This window comes from Pseudopipra pipra, chromosome 14, assembly GCF_036250125.1.
Source record: "Pseudopipra pipra isolate bDixPip1 chromosome 14, bDixPip1.hap1, whole genome shotgun sequence".
NCBI classification, from domain to species: Eukaryota; Metazoa; Chordata; class Aves; order Passeriformes; family Pipridae; genus Pseudopipra; species Pseudopipra pipra.
Window position 1 is genome coordinate 13,859,214 of NC_087562.1, and position 18,327 is coordinate 13,877,540.

At 41.6% G+C, this 18,327-nt stretch overlaps 1 protein-coding gene across 1 annotated transcript in view; it reads left to right on the forward strand.

Annotated features, from left to right (window-relative positions):
• The first annotated feature begins 3,586 nt into the window (after positions 1 to 3,586).
• LPCAT2 (lysophosphatidylcholine acyltransferase 2) overlaps positions 3,587 to 18,327 on the forward strand; it is a 31,523-nt gene continuing 16,782 nt past the window's right edge. Inside the window, exons 1-7 of the mRNA XM_064671184.1 lie at positions 3,587 to 3,739; positions 9,470 to 9,609; positions 10,571 to 10,788; positions 12,063 to 12,175; positions 14,528 to 14,588; positions 15,544 to 15,602; positions 16,788 to 16,822. Coding sequence (XP_064527254.1) covers positions 3,620 to 3,739; positions 9,470 to 9,609; positions 10,571 to 10,788; positions 12,063 to 12,175; positions 14,528 to 14,588; positions 15,544 to 15,602; positions 16,788 to 16,822 — 746 coding nt within the window. The 5' untranslated portion in view covers positions 3,587 to 3,619. The remainder of the gene's footprint in view (positions 3,740 to 9,469; positions 9,610 to 10,570; positions 10,789 to 12,062; positions 12,176 to 14,527; positions 14,589 to 15,543; positions 15,603 to 16,787; positions 16,823 to 18,327) is intronic.

The window sequence follows — 18,327 nt, forward strand, 5'->3', positions numbered from 1 at the left end:
TTTAAATAGGGTAAACTTTACTGAGGCTCCTGGGTTCAGTTCAAAGGAAAAAAAAAACCAACAGTTAATTTTATATCTCATTCTCACACAAATCACTGGAGTCTCTCTTTTTCTTGTAAATCTACTTTTTTCTTTTGTTTTCAAGTGAATTCAATAATCAGGGAAGGTGCCAGTTTGAGAGCACTGGGAGTTGGAGATCCCCCATCATCAGTCAAGAGCTTTCAGAGGAGCAGAACAGAAATTCTTGTCAAGTTGTCTAGTTCTGCAGCCAGCTCAGGTGAGGAAGGAGGATTCTCCAAGGGGACATACCCAACGGACTCCCTGAGATAATCCTACCTTTATTTTCACTCAGAATCAGCAAGAGCCAATGCTATTTTCTCATGAGTTGTTAACAGAGCTGGCTCAGCAATCTGTCTGACTGTCTAGGACTGAAAATTTAACCAAGTCCTACTTACTCCACTGAGACTGGAGCACCATGCAAGCCAAGCACTTACTGAAGTGCCTCCCTCTGCGGAGGTCGTTATCAGGCATGATTTGCTAAATGAAGTGATTAGGATCTTGCCTCTGATTTTACTTGCCTTATGTCCATTAAGCAGTGCCCAGGGAAAGGAATTAAGCAGAGTAAGCTTCAGGGAACTCTCAGCATGAGGTTTCCTTCTTTGGTGCAGCATGCTAGGACTACTTGACCTGTGCCTATGGGCTGGGATACTTAACAGCCTGGGGACAGCAACTTCTCTCTGTTAAAAACAGCTAGAAACAACTCTCAAACTGAAAACTTACCAGGCAAACACTGTGAACCTCATGTGTATCAATATAAGTGATATAACACTAACACAGAAAGGCTAATATTTAGGGAAGAAGGGAAAGAGACAGAGAAAGGAATGCCTGTAATAGAAAATATTTAGGAAAACCCAGGAGAAAGGTTAGATTTAGGGGTGTTTCAGTTCTGCTTAGCATTAAATGAAAACTCCAGAGCTGCCCTGCCTGCTGCGTGCAGCAGCACTACACGGCTGTGCCAGGAGATGGCGGATTTTTGTCCGACGCCAGCAGGGAGCAAGTCAAACACAAGCAGGTTTTCAATTTCTATATCAAAAATGCCTTTGTATGTGTGCTTTTTAAAAGTATAAAAAACCAGCCCTAATCAGAAAAACTAAATAGGTAAATGTTAAAAAGGGCAACTTCTTTTAGCTTCTTGTTCAGATTCGGAATTACTGATGGAAGAATTAAAAAAAGTTTGCAAAGATTTCGTATTCTGAAGTATATGATTTTGCCTACCCTACATTTTACAGAGTTGATATCTAATGGAATTACTTTGAAATTACTATAAACATTAAAATCATTATGATAAGAAGATAATTTGGAATATATTTTTACAAAACACAGGAAGAGAGTAAACTGTCCCAAAGGTAGCTATGATGAGGCAAAGGTCTTAGTCTGTTTTAAATTGTATACATATAATTTATGTTAAAAACTATAAAGCTGCATACACTCTTAAAAAGGCTGTGTCCGTTTATAACAGAGAAAAATCCCTGTCTGACACTATGGAAATGTGTACTGGATTTTCATGTATTACTAAGAGATGCTGATACCAATTTAGCCAAAGCATCACATACAATCACACCTTATCACCTGTTCTGAGCATTAAAGCTTTTTTTTTGCACTGTGCTTGTATTTTGGTACCTGTGATGTTAAGCCTTTTTAATGGTGCTATGGCTAATCAGCCTTAGAAGAGTCTGAAGTTTGTAATCAATATTATTGGTTTTAAACAAATGTACAATGCTTCACCAGAAGCATTAATCTGCATAAGAAAAGCATCATGTCTGCAAAGCCAGATGCTTTATTATTTCCCAGTTCTAGGGCTCAGATTACTATTGCTGCTTGGTAAGGACAAGTGCAGTGGTTTTAAGAACTCTGCATTGTAAATGACAATTGTTCAGAAATGGATTTAAGTGTTATCATGTATCACAGTGTGAGTCAGAGGATCAGGCTACTGACAAAAAAGCAGATACTATTATATAGTGATATAATAATATAATTTGTTAGAAATGAAGTAGTTCTTCCTGCCCACTCAGTTGCACTGGTCAGTCCTCCTAGCAGTAGTATTTCCAGTTTGGGTACTTCAAGAAAGATGTGGACTCACTGAAAAAAAGCCAGAGGAAAGCTTTGAGAAGACTCAGATATCTAGAAACTGTGAGAGAAAACCTGAAAACATTAGTCTAGTGAAAGCTTAAGAGAATCATAACAGTACACAAGTGTGCAAAAACTAGCAGCAAAGAGGAAAGGGAACAGATCTCGTGTCCACTGAGGATAAGTATCATCTGCAATGAGATTCTTCTCAGACACAGAAAAAGTAATTTCAAGGCATTACTAGAGAAGTGCTGGAATGGATCAGCTAGGGAAGTCATGGGGTTTTAAAAAGAGCTTGTACAATCATCTATCAAGAGTGATGGAGGTAGAATTGATCTTTCTCCTTTGGAGCTCTCCCTAGCCTTACTCTCTGTGACAATTGTGCTGATCTGGTTCTTACACAGCTCTCTGGTTTTAGAGAGGACAGTGCTGGTTGCAAGGACAGGCAATCAGAGGGAGACCCTGGAAACCAGCCAAGGGAAATCCTACACTCATCAAGCTTCCATTATAGGCAAGGGTTCAGTTAGCCCAAATATATCACCATGATTACTCCTTAAGCACCTGCAGTTGCAAAACACAAATAATAATTTTATCATAATTAAGTTTTATTAATGCTGATGATGTCTTTGTGGAAGCAGACACGTCAAAGTGGGAACTGAACTATGAGACATTTATAATTATTTTTGTTACAGCAGTATGAATAGTCCAGCAACATGCAGAATAATGTTGTGTCAGGAAGTACTAATACTTTTGTGTGAAGGAGAAAGGGAAAAGCGCCTTTCTCCTTTGGTTCCTTCTCTTCTGGTTCAAAAAGTGTTTGAACCAATGTCACGCAGGAGGCTGGAGCTCTTAGACCAGCGCTCTCTGCACGCACAGACCGGTGGCTCAGCCCCACCACTGAAGCGGATGTTCGTGAGAACCCAAAAGCCTGTTTCCTAAATATAGCCAGGCTGGAACTTCCTTTCGGGTTGAAACCAGCAGCAGCGGCATTTACCCTGCCAGGCTGGCTGTCAGAAGGCGCCGGGAGCGGTGTTTTATGGCACTGCGAGCCCTGCAGAGGCTGCTCGTGTGGCAGCCCTAAGGGCAGGCGTGCGGCAAGAGATGCCAAGGGCACGGCTGCAGCGGATCTATAGCCCTCAGCTACTCCGGACCACAGTCTCTGTACCAGCCTTATGCAGGGCTGGAAATGCACCATTCTCCTAGAAACGACCTCTGTCCCGCGCCGTGACCGCGCTCGCCCCTCTCCTCTCTCGCGTAGATCCCAGTGTTTATGAACATCCCCGAGCGACACCGCACCGCACACTGGGCTCGGCCAGGGCAGAGGGCGGGCAGGGATCGCCGGGCAGCCCCGCCTGACCCGAGGGTGCCCCGCGGTCCCGCGGAGAAGCCGGTCCCGGCCCGCCCGGGCTCACCTGCCCGAGGCGGGGCTGTCGCGGCCCGTGGGCAGGGCCGGCCCCGGGCGCCGCCGGCGGCTCATGCGCAGCCGCCCGGGATGGCGGCGGAGATGGCGCCGCGGGTGCTGCCGCTGCCCAGGCAGCAGAGCTTCGGCCCGCCCACCGTCCCCAACCCCTTCGTGCACCCGGGCCGCCTCGGCGCCGGCGACAAGCTGCGGGTAAGGCTGGCGGCGCGGGCGGGAGGGGCCTCCGGGGCCGGGCCGGCACTGCCCGGGGCTGGGATGCGCATCTGAGCGAACGGAGCGCGGCGGGCGGGGCGGGCACGGCACCCCCGGCAGTGCTGTCACCCCCGGCAGTGCTGTCACTCCCGGCACTGCTGGCACCCCCGGCAGTGCTGGCACCCCCGGCAGTGCTGTCACTCCCGGCCGTGCCCGCACCCCTGGCCGTGCTGTCACCCCCGGCACTGCTGGCACCCCCGGCACTGCTGGCACCCCCGGCCGTGCCCGCACCCCTGGCCGTGCTGTCACCCCCGGCAGTGCTGCCCGGGCGCGGCTCTAAACCAGCGGCGCGTTCCGCGCTCCGACCCAACGCGGGGCTGTCCCCGGTGCGGGGCGGAGGTCACTCCAGGGTGTGGAGGTCACTCCACGGGGTGGGGGCCACTGGCCGCCGTACAAAGCCGCCCTTGCGAGGGGAGGACGCGGCCGTGTGAGCGGTCGCGGTTTGAAACTCCCGCCTGCCGGGTCCCGGCGCCGCCGCGACCCCCGAGCCCGGAGGGAAGGGCAGCAACCCTGACGCTGTCACACATCTGCCGCTCCTGGCTTGGCCGCGAGCAGACAGCGACTAACAATACTTCCTTCCTCTCTAGTTTGCTTCCTGATCTAGTCTAGAGATAGCGAGCACATACATGAAGAAGTTTTGTAAACGGTCGAAGATGCACTTTTGTAAAAAAAGTCACTGTTTTTTGAAATTAAGTTCTTCAAGCCAGCACTCTCCAGAGTCCACAAACTGAATGCTTGCTCGACACACACACGCAGAGGCTGATTGACTTAAAACTTTTGGCACAAGATTTACAACAAGCTTTTGAAAATATTTGCGCGGTCATTGCCAATAACACATCATTCCTAGAGAAAACAGGAGTCCTGTTTCAAGAATGAAATGCTGTCCATCAATCCATCACATCAGGTGCTTCAGCTCTAGAATAAAGATGATAACTTCTCTCTGATATGAAAAGCTAAAATAGAAAGTAACTGTTTTTCAGTCATCCTGTTTCAGATACTTAGCTTTCTTTAGGTTGATTTGGGATTGGGGAGGTTGGTTCCATACATATATTGTACAACAAAAAAGGGTCCACAAATTCCACTGGGTTACTGACTGGCATCACTGGGCGATCTGACCTGAATGCTGTCCCAGTATGGCTTGTGTACAAGCACACACAAGACTTACAGGATACTCATGCAATTAAGAAAGCAGAAAGTATTCCTGGGCTTTAATTTTTAAAAACAGACTCTAAAAATTAGCTGATGAACCAAACATAAACTGACATATCAGTGAGGACAATGAGGACATCAACATGTAAGTGGAATTGCAGCATTTTCTGCTGATCCTTGTAAATATCTGAGGGTGATGTACAACTAAATATTTTATGTTTCATATAGCTCTTCAAGTTATAAACAATGTTTGCCCTGAAGGTAACTGGGTGGAGGAAATGTGAGAAACCTGGAAAACAATTTCAAATCCTTTTATCCCCTATGTTTTACTAGCAGCCTGGAACACACTTCAAGTGCATCTGAATCAGTAGCTTTAGGCATGAACCCTGAGGTAAGGAAACTAGTTTCTTAATGAGGTTCCAGACATGGACAGCTTTCCATGCTGGCTGTTCTTTCTAGAGGATGCACAGACTACTTTCAAAAGCTTGCATTTTTAAGCTACAATTACCGTTTTAGCTATAATAAATATATTCTACTTTTTTCCTTCAGGAGGTAGGGTTGAAAAATATAATTATGTCTTCAAGCAAGATGCATTCCATACGGAGCTCCATAATGCACCTAGGAGGAAAAGAACCTGGCTGGGTCAGGGCCTGGTGCTAGTCAGCTTAGGAGTAAAACTGTAGTAGTCACAGAATTGCAAAGCAGAAAATCACAAGACAGAGAACCTTCTCATGTTGTGGGTTGCTCCCTTCTGTTCTTTCCCCCCTACTGTCATAAAGACTGGGATACTTCCTACTGACTGCTTTGTCCTGTCTGCTCCTCTATTGCCCAGCAGTGTCAGTCAGACCAGCTGGGAATCAGGGCTTTACCAGAGAGTGTTACTATAAATTCCAAAAAAGGGAAGTGTCCCTTCTCTTTCCATTTATGTCAAGTGTAGTGTTTCTCCATTCTTGCATGTTAAAGGATAGTTTTGTTATATCCTCCCTATTCTATGCTATTCCTTTAACATATACCAATGAAAACATACCATTTCAAAACCCTCTATGGGACCCCAAAACAGGATTTCCATACACTGGTGAACTTCTTCAGTGTAAAGGCTTTTGTGTGGCTGAGGAACAGTGCTTGAATATGAGACAGGCTAGCTGTTTGCATTTCATTCAGCTTCAAATGTACAAACAGGTTGTATCCAGACTGAAAAGTGGAGTGAGAATAGTTTACAATTTCTTGGCAGTCCCTGAACTGCTGATAGTTTACCAACCAAGAAGACTTCTGCCATTCTTTGGAATATGCAAAGCAAAGATCAGTTTTGCTGTGCTAAACATCTACATGTGCCAAACAAGATCTTAAAACAGTTGTTCAAAGACTTCTGGTCTCCATCCTCTGACTGAAGTTGGCTGCAATTCATCATTGAGATTTTTTTCTGGTTTTTAGTTTTAGTTCTGTTCATCCTGATTGTTCACGTGCCATCCTAACTTCTGAACTGCGACTGCAAAGCACAAACTCTAGTTAAGTCATTACTGGATTCCGCTTTATTCTGAAGAGATGCTCAGTGGATTTCTGCAACTATGTAATGGCACAACCAGCGTCCTAAAAGCAGTATATTTAACCCCATGCTTGGAAGCAAGCAGGTAGACTGCCTGAGAGCTGTGACATCCTCTGGGCACTCACAGAAGACCCTGCCTAGCTCTGCATATGCTGCAGTGGGGGACTGTCCATATGACCCCAGATGTCAGAGGAGTTCAGTTGCAGTTGGGCTTTGTTCTGGTCCGTAACCTGCTCTGCTGCTGCTTCCTAGACAACTTGACAGCAGCTGAATTTCAAACTGAATTCTGTGGCTTTCTGGTAGACCTGCTTTTCCCCTTCCCAGGTTCCTGCCATCAGTGATAGCATAATCCCATGTATTGATCGAGGGTTAGTCAGCTATGGGAGTGGGACCTGGGACTGTCTGCAAGAATTGCAGTGACAGGATATGCAGTTACTGCAGACACAGTAAACAGAAAGTACACAGGTGATTCAATATGCAGGAAGAGGTTCTTTGAATGACTCAGAATTATTCTCTTTGTGATTACTGTACACAGAAACTGGAGTGGCTCCGATCCTACTTAGTAGTTACTAAACTCTGTATTTTCTTTTGTATGTTTTTCTCCTGTGCTTTCTCTTTTCTAGCCTACCTTGACTTTTCTCTTTTCTGTCCTTTTCTTACCCTAGTCTGTAGCTGATGAAGCAGAAACCAACTCTGCCTCATTTCACTGACCAAGAAAGCCAATAGCTTGCATCAGCAAATCAGTACCACCTGTGCATCTGCCTGAAATAGATTAATGAATTTATTAAAGTTTTGAGGAAGGAATTGTTTTGCTTTTGCTATTGCATCCTTTATTTTTCATTGTAGTTCAGTGCATATATATTCTTTTTTCCATAGAGAAAAAAGTTACTTTAATTCAAAACACACAGATTTATGCTTCTGCTGCCCATTTTGGATAACTGAATGCAGCTGAAATGTTGAACTGGGACTATAGATCATAGTACAGGAAGATGCATGTAGAGAAAAAAAGACACATCTAATTTTGGGAGGGAAGCAAGGAGTCTTGGTTGGTTTAACTTCCTACCTGACTTTTTCAGATTCGCCACAACTGGCACCAGAGCAAGTGGGAGCAACAGATCTCCAGGGTCACATCTGTTATGCCCAGCTATCAAACCCATTTCGGGATCCAGAGCAGTCCTTTTCCTCTTGTCCATTAAGTTATGGTTAAAATTCCATAGCTAGCTATATACAACTGTTATATAAAAGAAGGAAATAACCACACCTGAGTGTTCAGATCTCTCCTGGAAACACATGATATGGCAGTGCTTGCAGAACATAAAGTGTACCTGCTTCACATGCTTATCCACATGTACCCCCTGTCTTGTTTGGTCTGTTGTCACAGAACTGAGTCCCAAAGGCCTAAATTCATTTTAATCCTCATCCATGTCAGAGGGTTTAGAGCCAGATGGCAAAGCCTCTCCTGAATATTGACAAGAGGACAATAAGAGAATGTTACATGAAGGTGGAAGGGATTTGGTGGGGAGGGAAAGGATCATGCTGGTGAAAGGAAAATTGGAAGCAACTGACTAAATCAAGGAATTGGATAAATAATACACTAAGATGCTTATTCTCCAAATATACTACAAACACTTGTTCCTTTTTAAAGAAAATATGTGAATTAAAATCCAATGTGTTGCTTATTAATCACAACTCTAGGAAGTTGCAAAATGTTTTGTAAAACTGACTTATTAAAAACCTTGCTTTTTCTCTAGAGTAAGAGGCCATTGTTAAAGAGCTGACTAGAAAGTCTGATTTTGAGAAAGTAACACCGTTGTTCAGTTGTAGACTTTCTTAAAAAATAGTAAAGCATAAAAAATCGTAAGCTCACAAGCAAGTTAAACTCACATAACTCTCCTTCAGTAACTTCTCCCATATATCTGAAATGGTAGAGCTGTCAGTCTGTGACCAATGATACATTCTCATGCAAGTTTTGGGGGACTTTTAGAAACATAGCCCAAATAAATTTAAAAAAAAAAATCACCATTACAGTTCTGCTTGGGTGTGTATTATTTTGTGCATATGTTTGCACACGAGCTGGTCCTCATCAGTGAGTGGGAGCTGAGCTGGAATAGGTGCCAAGGGGAGTTGAACCCTTTACTGGTTTACCAGGAATGCTCAGCTATGACTTGCACCTGCTAACACAGCTCACCTGGGCTTGCTCAATCTGCACAGTGATGTGTTGCACCATAAAAGCCAACCTTCAGGATATAGTTTCTAACCTAATGTGCTGGGATAAAACAATTAAGAATTTCTCCCTGCACCAGAGCTGCCTGTGGTGCAACATTGTGCCAGTACACCTGTTTTCTGGAGCTGTGCATGAAAAAATGCAAGCTAAAAATTCCTTTGAGAGGTGCTGAGTATGATATTTGAGGATTATTTGCAACCAGGGCAGCTGAAAACTCCATTTTGCTTAAGTCCCAGCTAGGGGAAACGATGTTGTGTTGTGTGTGCACAGCTCCCAGAAGCAGTAGTGAGGATCACTTTCAGCAATATTGTGACTCAACATGAGATTTGTCATTTGAAAGGGCAAGAGTACAATTTAGTCATCTTAACAATCCCACTTGGCTTCTAGACAGGCAGCTAGTGGCAGAAGACTCTGGAGTGGAGATATGTGTCAGCTCATCCAAGCTGGTTGTGTGCTGCAGACTGAGACCAAATATAAACTAGAGCAAATGTTGTTTACCCTTTGTGTCTAACAACATCCAAGCCAAAAACCTAAATACTCAGGTATTCCAGTTCTACCTGAAATGGGAACTCAGAAGTGAAAATGAAATACTAAGAATGACTTCCCATAATAACCTTTAATCTTTATTGCTTTCCTTACTGAATCATGTAGCAATAATGTCAGTATTTTAAAGTCCTTATAAAGTAACTATACAGATAATAGTGTCATTCCTGCTGATACCATTTCTTAAGATTTTTCCCCTCTCCTTTTCCAGAGTGTTCTGCAGGGGATTATTTTGCTACCCCTCCGTGCCACATGCATCATATTCATTTTACTGCTAGCCTGGCTGTTTGCATCAATTGCAATATTCTGTCAGCGTGGAAGAGGATCTGTGCCACTGAAAGGATGGAGAAGGTAAAAGGTCTAAAGCATTCTTCCCTCTCACTCCTTCTTTTGATTAAAGAGGATTCCTCAATGACATCTCAGTTTTACCCATTTAGATGAAGCAGCTTTTTAATGAGTGTATTTTACAACAACAGTGGAGCTTTTTAAATAGGTAGATTTTCAGTTGTCTTAAGGCTAAAAAGAGATTTGTATAAAAATCTTTATAGGCTGTTTGTAATCCAGAACTTATTTTACTAATAATACTAATAGAAATATTTGAGAAAAGAAACTTACTAAGAAAAGTATTTTGTAACATTATGTAGGTTGAGTTTCTGTGTAGCTTTTGTAATTTCTGCTATAACAAAATTAGCTTTGACAGCTCCTCTGCTAGCTGCATTGCCCTTGAAGTGGTATTTTACAGCTGCTTCTGTGGGTTCTGGGTTTCAGTCACTCAGCTTATGACCTCAGAGTAATGAAGTTCTCTTTTAGCTACAGTGCATTGTAGCTGCAGGAGGAGGAGTAGACACAGGAAATGAATTCTTACAAGTCCAAGAGATTACAGAGAGTCCTATGAAAGGAACATGTCCCTTATGGTGGGAACATGTTCCACTCAGGGAACACTGTCATTTAATCTTACGTGTTTAAAATGGTTGGTAAAAGAACAGTATCAGTTACCTAAGTTCTTACAAAAAAAACCACTGAATCTGCTAATTACTCCCCTCACAATAATGTTATGCTGCAATGATATGTATGGCAAGAGAAATAGAGTACCTGGGAGGAGGATTTCACAAGGTGCTGCACGTTGCCTTGTTTCATCAGGAAAAGGTGATGTTCCCTTCCCTACTTCCCCTTTAACCCTACATTTCCTGCTGCCCTGTGTCAGGCCCCAGTGCTGGTTAGAACTAGGAAATCTGTTATGGGATTTTCTTTTAAAGTACAGAAGAAATACTGACTGTAAGATGGATGATATATTTGTGTTTCTGTTTACAAGGAGGATGATCCGGACAACCTTGTCAGGCCTGACTCGTACCGCCTTCTTCATAATGGGTTTCCAGGTTAAAGTAAAAGGGAAAGTAGCAAGTCTCCCAGAAGCCCCAATCTTTGTTGCAGCTCCTCATTCAAGCTTTTTTGACGCCATTGTTTGTGCCCTAACTGGAATGCCATCAATAGTGTCTAGAGCGGAGAACCTGTCCACTCCGGTATTTGGCAGTAAGTATTTATGAAAAAAACAAAGCAAAACAAAAAAGTTACAACTCAGCAACTTGACACTGGGCCAAAAATTTAACCTCTTGAAGTGATTTAGAGGCAGACTTTAAAGTCCTTAGATTCCAAAGATACTGACAAATTATTTCCAGTGAAATTCCTGTGACGTTATCTTTCTGAATTGGTAAATATGTCTAGAAGTATGCTGTTTCTTTTCAGGTATGAAATATAATATCACTTTAAACTTGGCTTTATACTGAAAGCATGTTTTGCAACTGCTCAGGCTAGAAGCTTTCTCTTTAGTTCTCCCAGTAGGTAGCTCAAGAAGTTTTTGACTGCTGTCTTTTATCAGTGTGGCCCATAAATGTAGAACACAAATTGGTGAAGGTTATTTCAAAAATAGACCCAAACTACAGCAGTCTGGAAAATACCACATTTATAAGTTTAAACTTGCAGGCACTGTTATGGATTTTTTTAATGGGAGCAAGACCAGGAAGGAAGAAGAGAGGAGTTACTCAAAAAGGAAATGCAGAGAATGGAAAAGATCAGATGACTCATGCTTCTATTATTTTCTCCTCCTTTTGGCACAAAAAGAATCTCTGTTTGTATTATTGCTGGAATCAGCTGTAGACTTCCTGCTGGCTATACAGTAACCCAGAACTAAACTCAGCAGGCAACATAGCAAAGTGTCTTTGTAAAGAATAAGCTAACAGATAATATATGGATTTTAGCTTAAAAGCACAGGACTGGGACATAGAAAATAATTCTTCATCAGGTCTCATCACATTTTAGTAGGTACACACATTATGATGCAAATTCCTGATTAAATGAAGGGGGTTTTTTTTCTGTAATTAGCACAGAAGTTGTGCATACTATGTAACTGAAAATGGAAGGCTCAAACTACTTGTTGGGTGCAGTCTGCATGAGTTAGGCCTGAGTGTGGCCCGTGAGTAGAGACCCTGTCAGGTCCCTCTCTTAGAATTGTGTGGAAATGCTCAGTGAAAAATAACAGCAATATTATTAGAATGTGTTTGGCTGAATTTCAGATGTTTATAATTACTGTAAAGCTCCTCAGCTGGCAGTGTAGCTGTGTCTTCTGTGTCTTACTTCCCATTTTGCAGAAGGAGGAGAATAATAATACTCTTATCAATTTAGTCTAAAAGTTGTTTATGTGGAGTCTGTCTCCTAGTACAAGACCAAGTTTTTGCTACAAGGAAGCCTTGAACCCATGTGTTTTCCCAACACCCGTTTGAGACACATATTTTTTATCTCTTTCACAGCAATTTTGAGTTCCCTTCAGCCTGTAGCAGTTTCTCGTCAAGACCCTGATTCCCGGAAGAACACGGTCGCTGAGATCACTAAACGGGCATTATCCAGGGGCCAGTGGCCACAGGTAATAATTAAGCAGCAGGTGACTTGCCTTGGTGTATGTGAGTCAGTATTCTGAAGGCAGCTCGTAGGTGAGAAGCCAAGTAGGAAAGCTGTGCTCACAACAGTCAGGGGATGAGCAGTTGGTGAAATGGGTAACCCAGACTGTCCAAGCTCCAGCACAGACAGCTCAAAACAGCAGTTCTTCACATAGAGAATAGCTGAGGTGGAGCTCAGTTTGCTCTTTAGGTTAATAAGGCTCTAAACCTACAAATACACTGTCATGCCAAGCTGCTGAAAAAATATAGTCATTGACACAAGGCCTTTCTCCAGGCATATCCTCTGCATATTTGTGTATAAAATCATGCTCTGTGTTTTGAATTAGTTCTTGATTTCTTAAGGGTTAACTTCCTTAAAATAAAAACTGAAAGTGACTGGTTCAGTAGCTAAAGTCACAAGGTGTCTTTAATCATAGCTGGATACCTCCTAAATGACTAAGTAAGAAATGTTAACTTTTCCTTCACTGTTGTTCCACTGAACGGCTTTTGAAGAAAAGTAAAAGATGCAAGTGAAAATAATAGACATCAATAGCAGGTATCTCTGTGACAGCTAGACCTGCTGTCTGCTGCTCTACTTTCTGAACAGTCTCCAGAAACAGAGACCATTCAAGTAGGGAAGACCAACACTTGCCAGGTTTTTTTTTGTAATGGCATTGTTTAGACACTTCATAAACGCCTTACAAAAAGCTTTTTAGCATTTTGGCTACATTAATTTGACTCATAAATGCATTTTTCTAAGCTGCTGTAAATACTGTTTGAGCCTCCATTATCTTTTTCAATTTGTCAGTTATACGGAGGATTTTAAATATTCACATGTCAAAGCTAAGAAGACTTTTTTTTTTTTAATACTGTGCTTACAAACTACACTGATGCTTAAGATTTGCTAAGCTGTTATGGATGAATGCCCTGGTAGACCTAATCTTTTCTGAAAGCAGAATGGGGAGGAAAGGGAAATGGGCTCCACACCAGTGCTGCACTTGGGATAAAACCTACATATATATTATGGCATAAATAGTCCATGAGTCAAGTAATCTGGGAATCTCCAGGACAGAGTCAGCAGTACAACTGAGGGTGTCACTGGGTAATTCCTAGTCCTGTGCCCTGGCCACACCTTCCTCCTATTGTTTTTTTTTCTCTTTTTCTTGAGAAACTTGACCACAAGATGATGTCTGTCATACCATCTTCAGCATGCCTGGGCTGCATTCTCTTAGCATGATAGAAAAGAAAGAGCAGCTGGATTCCCTCTTCCCTCCTCTTAAAACCCAAACACAAAAGGCTAGGCACCCTTATTAATAGCATGAGGTTCTGATTAGGGCTTCTCCAACCCTGTACCACAACAAAGAGGAAGGAGGGAACGATTACTTACTCTTTGATCAGTCACTAACCTGTTTTCTGGGGATTAGGACATAGGCTAAGCAGAATCATACCTATGTTTGTGTCCAGAGTCCCAGTGAATGATTTCTGATGACAGGATCTCTAGAGGACTAATTGTAAATCAGTGTGTGCAGCTGCCTCTGTCATAACCTTAGAACAGTCTGTGTCTCTTGGGTGTGACCTACTGAGGCCCTTTCTCATCTAGCCTTGACCTTTTCATTTGGACTGAATTGGAAGCACACCTTGAACACTCTCAATCCAGACCAGTTTTTGTCCTGAGGTGTTTCTGGAATGCTGCTTATGATCCTGTAGTGATATGAGAAATACAAAGTTTTCCTGTGTTCCACAGGGGACTGGGTTCAGTCGTGTGCACTAGTTCAGAAACCTTCTGGGTATTGGGGTGTGTGACTCATTCAGGTTCAGAGGCTGCTGTGGGGTGTGATGCCTCCAGAGCTCTGCCTCACAGACACACATGCTCTCTGTGCCTTTTGCTGCTGCTGCTCAAGCTGACATCTCATCCCAGCTGGAATCTCACTCGAGTTGATGGCATCTGTGCCTGTAAATGCTCAAGTACCTCATGCACTTCCTGTCAGCCCAGTTATATAAGGAGCTGCTGGCAGCAGGAGAGGAACAATTCTCCTATCATTACCAACACTAAAATTTCAAGTGAAACACTTAAAGTCTTTTGTACAACAAAGGCCATTCCCCTCTCCTATAAAGCATTTTTTTTTCAAATTAAGATGGGCCAGGTTAATAATATTGTGAGCATCCTTCATTTATTTGTTCATTTCCTTTTGAAACAGTGATGATATTCTTGTGATACAGTACAACAGGTCACAGAGCTTGCATAAAGTCAGCCTGTACATAACAGAAGCTAAAGTGTAATCTTTTTATGAAATATGTGGATGTATATATATATATATTTCTCTCTCTTTAAATCCAAGATACTGATTTTCCCAGAAGGCACCTGCACAAACCGATCTTGCCTGATCACATTTAAACAAGGTGAGATATTTTGTCACATTGTTGTTGGAAAATAATCTGTGATTATTAATTTGTAGTTGTAGTAAGGATGTACTTAGAAGGTATATCATCCACAACAGCACTATAGTAATCCCTTACATTATTAAAGTTTCAGTAGCACTAAACCCCCTCTTTTATACTAGACAGCTTACTTTTCTGATTTGTATAGGATGCAAAATATCTATGACATATATAATTAGTTGGTTGGGGTTTTTCCTGGGTACAGTTTTCATCTAATTTATTTACCCATAAAGGTAACTGTGATTATTATGAGATGAACGTATGAACTCAGCTTACAGTTGTGCAATCTTAGATTCCTGTAAATTTTGCCATGCAATCAGGTTATGAAATGTCTTTGCCTAGTGCTTAGTGAGCCAGGACAATAGATTTTTAACATAGGAAGGTGTTAAAGATGGCATCAGTGATCACTAGATTGTTGTGCTGCACAACAAGTTAGAGCCATGTTGCTCTCCTTTCTTAACTGTTTAGGTAGCAAAGTTACAAACCACTGCTGTGTGCTCAGATCTCTGTCATATGAACATAACAGAACAGAGAAGGAGCCAGGAAATGCTCAACAGCCTTGTGAGCATCTAATCCTTTGAAATGAATGCCAGTCAATGGGGAGATAATACACAGAAAATGACTTTGAACAATCCAGGAATCTTAGACAGCTTTCTCCTTGAAAGGGAGCCTAACCCTTTTCTGTCCTGACACCTTGCTAGTTGTGCTGCTGATCTAAAAACAAATAAACAAACAAAAAAATCAAACCAAACAACAACGAAAAAAAAACCCTAAACAAGAATAATAATACTTCTCATTCTCCTTGCCTTTTTAAAAATGTCTTCTGCTAGATACTAGGTCTAAAATGAACCACTTAAGACTCTCAATTGCTGCATTAAGCTCAGTCATAACAATCAGTTCTAATTTGTGGCTGCAGGTGCCTTTGTTTCACGAGTCCCTGTACAACCTGTGTTACTCCGATACCCCAACAAGCTGGTAAGCAGAACATACTTCTGTCACTAACCAGTAATACAGAAGTCAAAATCCTGACTTACATGGTACTTTACATGATAAATATTTTGCATTGTCACTAAGAATGTATTGTCCTGAGCTTTAGCATTGAAGAGCTCCTGAAATCAGCCAGGCTTCCCAAGTGTCACCATGGTGTAGTTGCTGTTCTGAGTGTGAAACACTTACTGCTGGGCTTCTCAGCTGAAGGGAGAGGGAAGGCAGGAAAGTATTGCAGCAGAAGTTAAAAACTTCCTGCAGTGCCACAGAGTCTGTACTTCGCGGTCTAAAATGGACACAATTTCCCTACTAGTCATCCTTTTTGTTTAAGCTCAAGATAGTCTTACTGCAAAGGGACTTTCAAAGTTTCTGAACAAGAGCAAAGCTGATCCCTGAACATCCAACACCAACATTCAGGTACCTCAGGAGGGCAGCTTTGCAGATATTCTTTTCATGCAGCAGTCCTTGTGTGGCTCTGCTTCACTGACATGTGTAAGTCTGGGACCTTTTTAACTTTTTTTTAATTATCTGGTCATCCAACCAATCCAGAAAAGACCAAACTTTTAATTCATAATGTTTTTTAAGATTAAAAACATAATTGCTGTTATTGTTAGTCATGAAGATTCCTTTGTATAATCCTTTTACAAATGAATTTCAAAAGTGAACCACTCGAGGGGATTGGTATCACATTCACTGATAGGATTTAAGGTTCTGACAGTATATATTGTAAAAATTATGTATAAAAGTAATAGAGTGAGAAAAAAAAGGAAAGCAAAAAAAGCAAAGATAGGTTATGCAGAAATGTCCTTAAAAACTAAATCAGACATATTAATGAGGGTACCTTTCTAAAGGGACTGGTGAAGCTCACTTAAAAAGTCTTACCAGTATTTTTGTTTCCACCTTCTGCTGTTTGGATCAGAGTGAATGATTTACAATATCTAAGTAACTATGTAACGTTATTCCCAATTGTTGATAAAAGTCTGCCATGCTTATTTCCAAATTTTTAAAGCAAGGAATCCTATTTGCCATAACAGCTGTATTTATTTTCACTACAGGACTATGAAACCATCATCCACTTTTACTAAACTCGTGCCTGTTTTAAATTGTAACTTATCTGCTCTCTAACTTGCATCTGGTTCTGTCATACGTTTCTGTGTTTTGTTTTTTCCTTAGGATACTGTGACCTGGACATGGCAGGGCTATTCATTGTAAGTTTCTTAATCCTACTGAAAATTACATACAGAATTTTTGCTCCTGTTGCTAAACATTTTGCCAAACAGATTCCGCTGAGCTGAGACACATGTTCTTCTAGACTTGTTTTTATGAGGGGGAAATACTTGGGGATAATGCTCTCATAGGGTAGGTTTCATACCTGAATGGCTAAGGAAAGGGTTTGCAAAGGAAAACATTATTTCCTGCTCTGACAACCTTTTTTTTTCTAATTTTCTCCTGTTTTGCATGTTACACTGGAGCAAAAGATTTAAATTCTTTTTTTTTTGGAAAACACTCATAGTCATCAAAACCCATAGGTGTTTACAGATTCCTATATGGTATACAAACAAGAAAAAATAAATGTTATTTCAGTTTATTCATTCCTCCGTATCATTTGCTGTCATATGAGAGTAAATGAAGATGGGCAAAATAAGTATTCATTTTCCCCATAATTCCCCATTGAAACATCAAGGATTCCTCTTCAGACTTTTATTTTTGACAGACTCAAGAAAAGCAATTGTTTTAAGATCTCAGTGAAAAGGCTCTGTATATATTATTTGACATTCAAATAATGAAAAATACTTTAATAAATCAGGCAGTGGATCTGTGTTTATTTCTCAACACAGGTGGCCTTCTAATATGCTAAAAAACTATTAAAGTATTAAAAAACCTTCACAACTGCACTGAAAATATGTCTGGGAATTACTTTTCACCTTATAAACATTCATTCAAATGTGCATTTGCAGTATCCATATACCAAATTTTCATGTGGAATATGTAATATATCTAAGTACAGTAGTACTGATTTACTAAGTGAGTAACATTTTTAAGGCAACTAATTCTGAAACATGTCTGAACTAGTGGAGTAGACCACAAGCACCTTTTAAGCTATCATTAGTTAATCCTTACAGCTGCACACTTACAGAATGGACACAATGAAAATGCTCATTTCAGTTTCCCAAGAATCTTTTGCTGTTATTATTACTGCTGTTATGTTTATCAGCATACTGAGAGTAATGAATACAGGATATACTACAGATTTCCTTTATGAAGGATTTACACTGGAAGTTTAAATGGAGCTGTGTCTTCAGCTATGAGAGATGGTGTAGGAATGGGTGAAGGAAGAAATGTAGTCAGAGGTATTCCTGTGGGAGGGAGGAGGCTGCCCATTCCCTCAGAACTGAGGAATGCTCTAAGCCTGGTGGCTGGATGGTGAAGGCTCAGATTGAAACCTGTGAGAAGATAAAAGGAACTGCTTGGCAAACCCATGGGAGGGGAATGGGCGGATGGAGAAGAATCTAGAGATTCTTAACAAAAATAACTGGAGCAAGGAGAAGAACACCCCCCCTACAAACCTGCAGATCACAAAATGCAGAACTGTCACACTCTTTGTAAAACTTCCTGCATGTTGCAGCCAGGATGGGACAGTACCAGTCTCCTTCTCAAAAACCTGCTGACCCAGTTCTGCTTTCACTTACTACTTCTTTCTTACTTTTGTGCC